At 53.0% G+C, this 13,131-nt stretch overlaps 3 protein-coding genes across 3 annotated transcripts; all 3 read right to left on the bottom strand.

Moving 5' to 3' along the window:
- Window positions 1-256: 256 nt before the first annotated feature.
- On the bottom strand, window positions 257-3,114 carry N7532_006152 (NCBP1 family protein; the record flags this gene model as incomplete). Its single annotated transcript, XM_056618646.1, has 6 exons — window positions 257-1,355; window positions 1,409-2,304; window positions 2,362-2,629; window positions 2,704-2,810; window positions 2,882-2,976; window positions 3,045-3,114. The coding sequence occupies 6 exons, from the start codon at window positions 3,112-3,114 to the stop codon at window positions 257-259; spliced, it is 2,535 nt and encodes an 844-aa protein (XP_056474805.1).
- A 1,327-nt stretch (window positions 3,115-4,441) lies between these two features.
- N7532_006153 (GSK family serine/threonine-protein kinase) lies at window positions 4,442-6,089 on the bottom strand (the record flags this gene model as incomplete). The annotated part of the gene is made up of 7 exons (XM_056618647.1): window positions 4,442-4,575; window positions 4,671-4,875; window positions 4,937-5,130; window positions 5,215-5,563; window positions 5,654-5,737; window positions 5,796-5,968; window positions 6,044-6,089. The coding sequence occupies 7 exons, from the start codon at window positions 6,087-6,089 to the stop codon at window positions 4,442-4,444; spliced, it is 1,185 nt and encodes a 394-aa protein (XP_056474806.1).
- A 5,468-nt stretch (window positions 6,090-11,557) lies between these two features.
- On the bottom strand, window positions 11,558-12,791 carry tom40 (TOM complex pore protein TOM40; the record flags this gene model as incomplete). Its single annotated transcript, XM_056618648.1, has 3 exons — window positions 11,558-11,665; window positions 11,738-12,385; window positions 12,477-12,791. The coding sequence occupies 3 exons, from the start codon at window positions 12,789-12,791 to the stop codon at window positions 11,558-11,560; spliced, it is 1,071 nt and encodes a 356-aa protein (XP_056474807.1).
- Between the last annotated feature and the right edge of the window lie 340 nt (window positions 12,792-13,131).

Here is a 13,131-nt window from a genome sequence, read left to right on the forward strand (position 1 = left end):
AGAATAGGTAATGGTAACAGGCTTAGTTTTGGTAGTGTACACATCCAGGTAGTCGAGATCCAGATCCAGATCCGCCTAGCATCTACGGACGTCATGCCGTGACACAGGAATTGAACGGAAAAGGCCAAGGTTAAAAAAAAAAAAAAAAAAAAAAAAAAAAAAAAAAAACCATTGAAAGTCAGCTTAAATTAGAGAGAAAGCCCCAAGAGATCACCATTTAGCCACACCCGCTAGAAGGTGTCTTGGCTACCCACGCTTACTGGTTGTCAGCATCTTCGATCTGGACATCTCCATCTTCGGTGGCAGGGGTATCCTGCTGCGGAGCAACTGTTCCAACTGGCGTAGCATTGACCAGGGCACCGTTAATGAAAGACTCTTCAACACCGGCCTTGCGACGGAAGACTCTCAACCAGCGACGACCCCACTGACGAATAATGGCATCTTCAGGCAAATCTCCACTACCATCGCCACGCTCCATCTGTTCATCATTGCTTCCAGCGGCAACGGAGACAATCGCATCCTCGATAAATCTGAAAAGAGACTGCATATCGGCACGCTCCCGGGAAAGTGTCTCATCCAGAATGCTCAATTGGGGCTCGTAGATACCGGGCTGTGTGCGGGCAGTGACAATTTGACGCATGCGATTCGTGACTTTACCGACTGTTGCGGAAATCATTTCGAAGATGTGCGGCTTCGCGAGAATAGTTCCCGCGGCCATGTTTTCGGAGAGAGCCCATTCAAGGACCGAGAGGGGGCTGAGGATGGTGTAGTTGAGGAGTTTGTCGATGATATTGATTGCGATGCCGGGTTGGTCGGTCCAGTATTCCATGACAGAGGTAATAATCTGGCAGCGGGCTGCTTGGGAGGCTGGGCCTATGGCAAGGAGACGCTCTTTGTTCCGTTCGATGCAAGACAGGACATGAGAGAGGGATTTGGAGCCAGCAAAGCAGATCGATGTGACGAAGGCATCTGTGGAAGGCACCTTGGGATCTTCAACGCCCAGATCCTGGGCTTGCTCTTCGATGGCGGCGATTACGGGTTGAATTTCGTCGTCACCAGCTTTCTTTCGGATCAGTTGGTTGAGTTCTTGCCCTTCCTTAGAGTAGGGCGTCACTTTCCATGTCGTTAGATGCGATTTCCGGGATGCAATATTCGTGAAAAAGGAGGACTTACTCTCGGAAAGGTATTTGAACTCGGGGGTATCCTTCTCTTTGCCCTCGGTGATAAGGGGGATGTAAGGCTCCGGGAGAGTACCCTTGATACGCTGGGCAAAGCTCAGTCGAATTTCCTTATCAAGTGCACCATTGATGAAGGCCATCCGGGGATGAACGGCAGGGAGCTCAAGATCGTCAATCCTATGATCGTGATTAACCTCAAATCTTAGAAAAGGTGAGGGGAGTCGACTTACCATTCGCTCCACTTCCACGTGAAACCAAAATTGCTCAGATGGTGAGCGAACCAATCCAAGAAACGGTTGCTCAGCTCCAAATCCATTGTCTGGAGGTTGTTGTACAGGTAGCGGATAGCACGGCCCAGACTTGGCGCAATGGCTGCCGGAGCGATCTTGCAGCATTCAGTCAATACGGAGTGATAATAAACAAGCTTGTGCTCCGGAGTAGGCAGTTGGTACAGCTGGGAGAAGACTGCATCCACGGCGACATCCTCTGGCTTCCATGATTGGCCTTCGCCAGCCAGATCACGCATGCGGTCGAAGGTAGTTGCACGTTTGACGAATGTGTGAGGGGTAAAGTAGCAGTCGATGTCAATCAGATACTTAGCCGTGGCAACTCTGTTAAAGTCGAGGAGATTGATCGTATCAACCAGGACTTCTCTCAACAGAGAGGATGTAATATCCGAGGTTGGGGGCACGGTGTTGATATCCTGATCGGCATATACCGAGAGGTAGACTTCTGGGAAAAGCGGGTGACTGCCATGGAGAACCGGATTTGGGACATTGATTTCCGGAAAAGGGATCTTGCTTGCAACCTCAAAGGGCTTTGATTCATCTTCGTTGCTCTCTTGCACACTCTTCCACGGACGGGGAAGGCACTTCAATTCCCAGCCGCGGCCGGCCTCGGCCTGGAGTTGGGTCTGCATCAGGCTGATCACACTGGGACCAGCTGCCTCCTTGTTCTCATCAGGGCTGAAAGTATTCACGAGATCGACGAGGGCGTGAGGGGTGGACGCGATGATATCGGTCTTGTCAAGAAGCGCCGAGGCCTGGGTTTCAAAACCAGTCGCAGGGGACGACATCACGTAGGGGATTGTGAAGAGAATAATCTTGACTAGTTCCAATCCGAGCAGCTATTTTGAAACATGTTAGCAAAAGGCCGTTGTGTCAGTATAAGGGCTGCTACATACATCTTCAGAAGACGCGGTCTGGAGATCCACCGCACGAGCAAAGAACTCTTCCAGAAGTGGAAAAACACCGTCACCTTCAAACATGGCTTGCAAGCAACCGAGGAACCGAACAAGTAGCTTGACCTCGCGCCAGGCTCCTGTGTCGATGTATTTCTGCAAGAGTCCGCCGGCTTTCTTCAAGACCTCCGCTCCAAGCTCCGGCTTCAGGTTATGCGTAACCAACGTAATGGCGGCGACAAAGGGAATCTTCATAGGTTGCTCGCGGACACTATCATCAAAGTCAATTGGTCAGTAGGTGGTCTTGCGGGCCAGAGAGCAGTTGTATGGGTGGGAGAGACATACAGGTCCAACGAGATGTTAATGAATGTGTCGCGCAACTCCTCATCCTCATAATGCTCGGCCACAGACTTTGCAATTCCAACGATATCATCTTCGACTCGTCGCACCGCCTAGAAACATTCACCGCATTAGTATACCGGCTTCATCCGCAGCGCGCTCAAGAGCGTAAAGACGGACATACCGATTCCGCGATTGTCAGCAACTGACGCCGAACCTGGACAAACAGAGGCTCTTCATATTTTCTTCTCTGGGGTCGGCGATCGTAGTCATCGTCATCTGAGAGGTATCGTGTCAGCTCATCTCAGCTCCCCAGCAGTTAATCCACCCAGGGAAGGTTCCCTCACCTCTGTAACGGCGCTTGCGCCCGCCACCGCCGCCGCGGTAGCCGTTGTTCCGGCGCTCGTAATCAGCCATCGCGCGTGTAGTTTCGTTCAATGGAATCTCAGAGCTTGGTTGTGGATTCAGATGGGGGAACTGGAGGTTCGGAGCTTGCAAGGTAAATGCCAGGCCCGGAAAGTGAGATTTTCCGATCCGATCGCGTCAACAAAATCACTTGGATTGGCCGCCAACGGATGGATTGCCAACGCGGAAAATTAACTGAATGCTGGAAGAGAATTTGAGCCAAACTGCGAATAAAGGTCAAGATATGTAGTGCAAATAGTACTTAAGTGTATCTCTTCACAGGGGTTGTGATTTTACGTGGCATCTCAGTACACTTATTAGCAATCAGAGCATTTACTTTGGCATTCTTGCTCCGATGCTGCTTGTATGGCGGAAGGCAGTTGGGTCGCTATAGTATTGGCAAGCTGTGAATTGAAACGTGTATCGAGGTAGAAAAATGTAAATAAGTGGGATACTCTCCCCGACGGTAGATACCCCATTTATACCCTGGGTGCGAGCTGCAGCAGTAGCCTCAAAATCCCTCCCACACGAAGAACTCTACGGTACAAGACATTTACAAGCTCGAGTGAAACAAAGAAAACCGTCTGCTTCAGAATTGGAACATGTAGCTCATCGCAGGCGAGCGGGAGGGCAAGAGGAGGAACCAGCCAAGCCCAATGAGATCCGGACAATGACACTGCAATAGGAAAGGGGAGAACAACAAGCAAAAGAAAAGGGAAAAAGAGGAGAACAAAAGAGACGCAAAGGGAAGAAAATAAACAAGGTTTCTAGCGCTGCAAGTCGAGGGGAAGTCACAAGGCGACCCGTGAGGATCCATTGTGGGATAAAAGAAAGCCTCTAGACCCGTCGGTGATGCATATCGAATGTCCCGGGGTCGAGTTCGGCTGTATTTGGGATTTCCTCCCCTCGACCGATGAAGCCATGCAGTCTTCAATCCCGGAAAGGCAGACTTGCACAGATAAGGGTATCACTTTTTCTTCCCAAGAGTTGTCGCAGACACCTCAATAAATAAACTCCAGGCCATGACCTCCCACCGTTGCGTGACAATCATGAGCCCTAGCCCCGATGAATCGAAATCTGGCTTTCTGCTCAGCCATGAAAACAGATATCAACCATTTCCCCATCTTTCACACCCGAGTTCGTTTCTGACAGATATTCGTCCCGCCATGAGTGCCGGATGATGAAAAAAAGTGTACAAGCCCGAGAGAAACCCATGCTCTTCAATTCACTCCACTCACAAATGCGATAGTACTCGGTCAGTAGAACATCGAATTATCCAGGTCGGACGCGGTGCGTGATATGAAAAAACGAGTTTCTCGTCGAGGCGATGGCTGTTCGCTCAGTCGAGGTGAGCAATCATCTCCTCCTTGGAAAGCGGCTTGAAGTTGTTGATATCGAGACCACGGGCTTCCAGAGCGGGGCGAGCGTGAGGCGGAATCAGCTGGGAGTTCAGTTCGGGAGCAATTGAAAGTTCTGCAAAGTCGTCAATACACATCTCAACTTCTCTCCCCAACGAAAGACAATGTAATATAAAAAAGAGGACGAGAACTGGGAGGGGGTTGACTTACCATGCCGTGAGAAATCAAACAAGGGTGGGAGTTCCTTTGTGGGGTTGTTGTGGTGGCGCGAGTCTGGCAGCCGTGTGTTGGGATCCCGCAGCTCATCAAAGAAGGGATGAACCATAGCTTCAACTGCCGACAGTCGTTGTGTGGGTGTGTACTCCAACAGGGCTGAGATGAGGTCGATGGCCTCCGGAGGCGCCTTGCGGAAGACCTGGGAATTGAACGTCAGCATTGCTTGGCCAGGGCATCGGGGGCGAAGATGGAAAACAGACCTTGTTGAAGGGATGGGGCTTAATCTGGGGGAATTTGTGCTCCATGTAGTTAGGGTTCATCGTGCGAATCTGTTCGCGGGTCGGTGTACCTAGCACCTTGATGATTTCCACCAACTGGTCAATGCCCGACTCACCAGGGAAGAGGGGTTGACCCAGCATCAGCTCCGCCATCACACAGCCAGTTGACCAGACATCTAGAGAAAAAAAAAATTCAGCATTATGCCATGACCACTATAGGGCGAATGGACCATTGGCGGGTAGGCCATGGGGTCACGTACCGATCTTAGTTGTGTAGTTGGTGGCGCCGAAGATCAACTCCGGGGCTCTGTAGTAGCGAGAGCAGATGTAAGAAACGTTGGGTTCGTTTTCGATAAGAATCTTGGCGGAACCGAAGTCGCAGAGCTTCAAAATACCGGTGGATTGGTCCAGGAGAAGGTTCTGGGGCTTGATGTCTCGGTGGCAGATCCCTTGGGAGTGGATGTAGGCCAGCGACCGGAACAGCTGGTAAATGTACAGCTTCACTTCCAGCATGGGCATAGTCGTCTTCAGCTTGTTGAAATAGCGCGATGCCCGATACACGGTTTCCGGGACATACTCGAGAACCAAGTTGAGATAAACTTCATCTTTCTATGAACGGGGGAGCAAAGGTTAGCGAGGTCCTGGTGGTGGGGGCAATGGAGGGAGCGAGAGGAGGCTGAGGGGAATCGTCACACATACCCGGTCGCCGTTGGAGTAGTAAAAGGCCTTGAGCTCGACGATGTTAGGATGGCGCACGATGCGCATAATCTGAAGCTCACGGTTCTAGGGATGGTCAGCATGGTGTACTGCAGTGTAGAATTTCCGGGTGAATCCGCCTTACCTTGAACCTCTTGTCTTGGAGGACTCGCTTGATGGCAGCGTCCTCGCCGCTGGGCGCCATCTTGGTCTGGAACACGACGCCGAAGGATCCATTGCCGACGATCTTGCACTGAGTGTAGGCGATCTCCTTGGCCTCGCCGGTCAGTCCATCTTGGACCTTTTCGCGGATGACCTCTGGTGACGGTGAAGCGGAAGCGTTAGTGTGACTTCTCCCGCGCAATTGACGGTGGAGGGGGGAAGGTAACATACCGCCCATGCGCAAACTTGGGATCAGCCCAGGCCGACTCTGGGACATCGCGGGGGAGGCGGGAGGAAGTGCTATCGAAGAAGTTGAAGAGAATCCGTTTTGGGCAGGGTATAAGCGGTGGAGAAGCTTAGGGAAGAGAGGGGGGGGGGGGGGGGGGAGGGGTGGGTTGGGCGGAAGGTCCGAACGGGGGTGAGAAGAAACGACGAGAGGTGCCAAGCACGAGGGAGAGAAGAGTAAGAGATGAATGGGCAGCAGTGGTGAGCGGGCCAATGAGGGTAAATGGGGGAGTTCGACGGTGGCCGGGTGGACTGGTGGACTTCGGCGGGTTCGACGGGGGGAGGTGCAAGACCAAAATCGGGTCAGGGCGAGTCGCAGGTGACGTTGTGGTTGTTTGACGGGTTTGGTTTGGTTTTGTGTGGTTTGGTGGTTTTGCGGTTCTGGTCTTACGGGGATTTGGGAAAACGGGGGGATGGGAGGGAGAAGTGGATGTGGGAGGGGAAAGAGAGGGGCGGGTGCGAGAAGCACAATAGCCTCTCTTTTTTGGGGTCTCCCCAATGGACCTAAGTGGTTTTTTTTATTAAGACTTTTTTGAAGGGGAAACAAACGGGTCGAATGGCCTCCATTGTCAGCACTTTTATACACTATTCTTAGTATGTTAGATCTGATCTCTCGATTCCCCTCTCACGATGGTGTGCCCTTTCTGCCTCTGCTGGACACAATACGGTATAACCGATACGGTACCGTTCCAGCGGAATGATATCATCGCGGCCGGGATTGGAGGAGCAGTTACATATACCGATTCAGTACCACACTTTTCCCCTCCCGTACGTATAGTGCAGTATGTACTAAGTGAGCCAGGTATGTATCTCCCACGCATTACTCACGCTTGTGTGTCTGGGCTGCGAGACGGGCTGCTAGCGATTCGGATGTCCCCACTGTCACTTTAGACTACTAGTAGGCCGACTAGCCTACTACTAGCAGTGGTCTGTACTATCAATAGACGACAGCTCGAAGTACCGCACGTCGGGTGACCGGCCGTGATTTTCTCAGGAACCGCGTTCATTGGCCGAGCCGCCCTCGTGACCGCGATGTCATAGAGTCCAGCTGACTTACGAAGCTTGGGCCACCCTGCGATCCACGCAGTGACCAGTCCACGCCAGGCCTGCACGGGAAGCATTGGGAACGAGGTCGAGGCCTCGATCGCGGCTCGCTTCCCTTTGCTTTTTCGACATAGCTGGGAACACGATGCCATGCAAGATACGGCATGAACGGGACCCGGCAGCTCAAAACCGAACGTCGATCCCCATCGCCTCCCGCAGGGATCCCCTTGGCATGTGAGGGCCCAAAAGTGATCCCAGCCGACGCCCAGCTCCGAGTGATTGGGATTCCAACCGGGCCACCTGCACCCGCCGGGGTACCTGGGAAGCTGGTAGCTCTCCAGAGCTCCCAGCTTCAGTTCGGCATCCGGGACGGGGGGGGGGGGGCATGTCTCGGTTCTGAGGAATAGAAAATTGAGGAATTGGCCTAGCCGGAACCGTCGTCACCGCCGAGATACAGATGCCGGAGATCGAGCCACACCGACTGGTTCGACATACTTTATTTGCCAAAGAAACCAACAGACGTAAAAAAAAAATAATATTTCTTTGTTCATCCACCAGAAGTAAAGCACCAAGAGAATGTTCCCCTGAGGAAACCTCCCAGATCTCGCGCACTGACCAAGATCCGCCAATAATGGAGACTAGGTCGTTGAGGATCCAGCTCCCCTCCTCGCACTCTCGGGGGGACGAGACAAGTTGAGAGTTGAGGAAGGATTGGGAACGGTCCTGCACCTCGCTGAAAATGTTCATGTTGAGAAGCGACCGCGCTGCAGCTGCGGCTGCGCGCCGGTCCTTGTAAAACCGCGTATTTACCGCCCCATAACTGTTCGATCCAACTTTCTCCAGTACCTTCGAATTTAGTAGGTACGAGAGTCGTAGCGCAAAGGCCGGAGAGACGCCGCTAGAGCCGTTGCGGCGATCGACATCACCAGACCTCACACCTTCGCCACAGTTCGTCAGGCGACACAGCTGTCATCTCCATAGTGACGTTTCCTAAGGTCCTTTTCAGCCCTTCGGATCGTGACTACAAGGGGGCCCTCGACCGTCGTCCCTCAATGAGGCTCGTCCCTCAATGAGGCACGGCCATCTGGGACTGGAACGGGGCCACCGGGTCTTGGGTCTTGTTCGGAGAGCGAGCCCTGATCCAGTGTGCCATCTTTCAATACTAATCCGGGCCCCGAACCCCGGTCATTCATTTGATTTCCCAGGCGCTCCGTGCTTTGCTCCCGCTGCACTGTACTGCATGCTCTTCTACGGCGTGTTCCAAGCAGAAGTCTCCTGGGAAAAGAGAGCGTTCATGATGGTTCGAGTGGACCTGGAGATCGTATATCTCCATGCCGCATACCGTTCTTGACCCTCCCGACGAAGCCGTGTGTTCCTGGCCCTTTTTGCTTTCCCCTTTTTTCTGGGTTTGACCCGGCATGAAAAGTATGCATCCTGCCCCCTTCCCATGCATGGGCTCGGACCCGAGGGGGAATGTCCATTCAGCACGGCCCGGCATGTGGTTTTTTCATTTCGGTGGCCATGGATAAGCAAGGTACAAGGACTTTGCATTCCTACGCCGCTCTACTGTCAGACACGTGGGCTCTCACGCATTCCATACCACCTGGAGAAGGAGGAAAACATCGGTGCGCAGTTTCACAAAAACCAAAGAATTCGATGCTCAATTCTCTTCACAGTTCGCGGAATGCCGACACGCTCGCGGAGAACGATTGAATGCATACCAACGATGTATGCGAATCATGATCTCCGACGCGGCTCATTGGCTGTTCTCCTGAGATTGGGATCTAATTTTCTCATGGCGTTGTGCCTCTCAATGCTGTTCAATGCTAACCCATCCCGAGGGCGCTAGCAGGAAAGATCTGCCATCGCAAGCGACGATCCAAATATACTTGTCTCTCGCACTCTTGGGTGGCATCCTGCAATCTTCCATCTGCCTCCCATCGGGAGACATCGCGCGTCTATTGGCGAACCTATACCTGTTCGGGGAATGTTGGGCTCTTTTCAACCATAGCGTGGAGACGGGTAACCAGCATCACGTCACGGTCTCGTTGATCTATACGCTATCTTTCACTAACTGTGCATACCGATGTACTTGCAACATTCGTGTGCAGCAGTTGTCTCACCTTGTCCTTGTAGTCCGTCGAGTGCATGCCCTAAGATATTTACTTGAGCTACTATGTACTCGGTACTGACAATACCTTGACATGAAAAGCACCCTACATAATTATCCACAACCCACATCACGCACATCGACTACCACTCTCCCCTCAGGAAAAAAGAGATAGAAAAAAAAGGAGATTAGACAAACAAAAAGCAGAGATTTACCGAGCCCACGTCCGTAGGACGTCGACCAGATCCGGCGAGTGGAAACCAAACCCACATCAATTTCAAGGGAAAAAAACGAGGAATTACCGCGCAGGCGAAGGACCAGGAGACGCACGGCGGCGACGATTGGGCGGCCGGGATGGGAGGGTCTCGGGCCCCCGCCGTCGAAACTGTAAATCCGCCCGCGAAAAAGAAAGCCGGGACCGTCGTGCCCTCTCCATTTGACTGCCCTTAGTCCCGCAGCCAGCCAAAGGCCCCAGGAGAGCCACTGCAGGTCGACAAACCTGGAGGACGGACGGACGAGGCCAACGGCCGAATGATGTCAGCCCTGGCGAGTTTTGGGGGTAAAGAGAGGGGGAAACTACGGAGTACGGAGGAGGGCAGATGTGGACTTTGTGGGAGAGCGCACGCGAGAGTGGAAATCCATTACATGTCAGCCAGTCGGCGCCGGTCCTGGTCCTGCTGATCCAAAACAAGAAACCGAGAGACCAGCAGAAGCGGAAGCAGAAACAAGAAATCCTCCAGCCACCCACCACATGGACCAACAGGAGTACCCGTGGTTTGTACTCGATCCACGATGTCGGTATCATGTACCTCCTCTATAGTAGAAGCAGGAAAAAAACTGGCCTGTCCCAGCCACTGAGATATGTGGCAGTACAACCCCGACAGTCCCAGTCGCGGATAAAGCAAAGCCGCCAACCAGACGGGACGGAGTCGGAAGTAGATTGCAACCACATATGTAGCCAAATATGTAGCCAAGTCCCGGCTAATTCATCTATTCAAGGTCCCCGTTAACGATCCTGTGTCCAACCGGACCGGGGGAAACTCTACGACACCTGGGGAACTGGTGAACCAGGCAATCGCCAAAACCGCATTGCAAGTCCCGCCAAAATGGGGCAAGCTGGAAATCTGATTTCGCCTCGACAAAAGCTGGGTCCAGAGGGTGGGGGGTGGGGGACGCTCAAGGTCGAACGTCGAACCGTTTGCTCGAATGCCACAAGGAGATGCATAAGGCCCAAGTCCACATCTGCACTCCGGAGTCTTTGGCGCATTCGTTGGAGGGCGCGGTTCTCCAGCAGCCCACACCGGGTTCCACACACGTCCACCCCAGGGCCACACAGGACGCTTGCTCGGTTGCCTCGTATACCGACGACGACGCCTGGGAAGACCTGCGAGTCTGGAATGGTCATGTGCCAGTCAGGTGAGCGTCAGGTGACCCTCGGATGCCGGGTGGTTGGGTACCGAATCGGAGTGGCTGGTTGTGCTTTTCGCTGAGTTGTGCTGATGGGAGGATTGCTACACAGCAAGAGCAGTCTTACAACGTGGGATGTACTCAATACATAGAGGATATACATGGGAATCCACTGATGTGAAATACAGGGTGATTTCATGATTTGGTTTCGGTAGTACATGTCTCTCAGATCGGACTCACAGCACCATCATTTGATCCGTGGACGTTGATCAGGTTTGCTTGCCGGGTGTGATAAAGTAACTGTGATCAAGTAACGAAATATTTATCTTCTACCTTAGGGTACCAAGCACTACGGGCCTTCCGAAATGATTTGTATGCAAATCTGATTAAGTTTGAAAAGACTGTTTTACATTGGTCCGTCTATGATGCAAGAAACCATAACCACGATACCCATATCAAGGGCACCGCGCATCTCCCACCTCGCAACTCAACCCCCTCGTTCAAATCATCGGCCATAGGACACAGGGCCATGGAAGGACATCAAGTAAGAAGATAAACAAGACACGGACCAATAGATCACCAGACAAGATGCGGGTGTTGAGTAGGCGGAGTCAGGAGAAGGTCATCAGAAAGGGAAAAAAACGGAGTGTGAATCTATACAGAAAAGAACATGTGGAAGTCTCCATGGCGCCAAACAACTGCCGCCTGCACCAGCAACCGTTACAAAATGGACATACCGAGGGAGGAAAAAGTGACATGCCATGTTAATTCAGACATCGTGGGAGGAGAGCGAAGAACTACTAAAACAGAGGTGTTGAAGGGTGGTGATTAGCTCGAGTGGTGTGGATCAAATGCACTCGAGTCGAGAGAAAGGTCTCGGGAAGAGAGGAGAGAGGAGCTTAGAAGGGAGGAGGAACCAGGGCAGCAGGATCAGCCTTCTCCTGCTGCTCCATCAGCTCCTCGCCGGCGATCTCCAGAGAGACGGCAAGGCCGACCTTGGCCGTTTGCTATTAAATAATTAGTATCTCAAACCTCAAAAAAGTAGAATGAAAAAATAAGCAGAATGGGGTTAGTCATACCTTGGCCTGGTCGATCTCACCAGCGAAGCTCAGTTGGATAGGCATGGCGATGCGCTTCTCAAGCAGGCAGCTAACCTTACCAGCGCTGTCGACCTGGGCACGGAAAGAGGAGGCACGGAAGTCGTACTTGGCACCGATGGCGGTGGTGCCATCGCGGCTGGGGCCACCCATCATCATCGCAGCAGGGCTGGGAGCGAACTGGAGGTTCATGTCGACACCAGCCTCGACGCGCTCGGAGAGCTTGCGCCAGTAGGTCGCGGCGAAGTTACCCTGAGCCTGCAGGTTGGCGGTACCAATCCAGTCGTCACCCTTGTACTTGGCACAGTAGGAAAGAGCAGTCTCGGGGCGGGAGTTCATGCCCTGGCGCTGCCAGATAGCCTCAAAACCAAGAGCCAGACCAGGTGTAATGGACTGCAGATAGCTACCGACGAAAATTCCGGTCAGACCGCCCTCGAAGATGGACGGGTTGAAAGCCTTGATGGAAGCAGAGAAATCGGCACCAGTGTAGTCGTTATCAATCTGGAGAAGACCCTGGGTAGCACCGGCCATAACCTGGGCATTGGTCTTGGTGACCAAAGCCTGGTTCCAGCGGTAGTTGTAGACGGCGGAGAGGGTGCCATCACTGCCCATGTTGCCTTGCATAAAGACCTTTTTTGGCAAAGGAAGAAATTACTTAGATTTTGAGCTCGGAGATGATGGCATTGGAAGATCGCCCTTGATCGGGATGGGATTTACTTACCTTGGGGCTTCCGTACATAGCGGAGAAGGCGTAGGGGGGCATGGTGCCTGAGGCCGAGCCCATGGAGAAAGCGTGCGAGACGCGGAACAGAGGAGTCATGCCAAAGACCTTGGTAAGGTCTGCCCGAAGGCCTGTGAACATGAAGTTGGTCAACAGCACATCCTTCTGAACCTCACGCGCGATGTTCTCGACAGTGCCGGGGTTGGGCAGGTTGAGCAACGCCCTCCGCTCGGAGAACGAGTTGTATGCATCCTTGATAGCAGCCATAGCGGGGTTGTCGGTCACGACACCGAGGGATGAAGTGAGATCGGACATTTTGGGATTGAAAAGGTTGAAGTTATGGAGGTGTCTTAACGCGCTTGCCGGGTAACGGATGGGATGGCGGAAAGAGGACAGTGGACGAGCGAGGAAGGATTGAGACCAGCCCGATTGATCTGGAGCGAGTAAACGTCGCTGATGGTGTAGGCTTTGGAGAAAGGACTGGATCGGATCCGCTCGGGGGAGTCGGGGGGTTGATTTGGAGGAAGCGGAGCTGAAGACTTTCCGTGAAAAATGCCAACTGCCAGATCCTCGGCGCGGTTGGCCCCTGCCGTCCGCCGGATCCTTAGGTAAGCGCCTCAAGCTTGCTCGGCCGCCCCCAAGGTGAAAGACCAGT

This window comes from Penicillium argentinense, assembly GCF_028826775.1.
Source record: "Penicillium argentinense strain IBT 30761 chromosome Unknown utg000005l_segment0_segment0, whole genome shotgun sequence".
Taxonomy (NCBI): Eukaryota; Fungi; Ascomycota; class Eurotiomycetes; order Eurotiales; family Aspergillaceae; genus Penicillium; species Penicillium argentinense.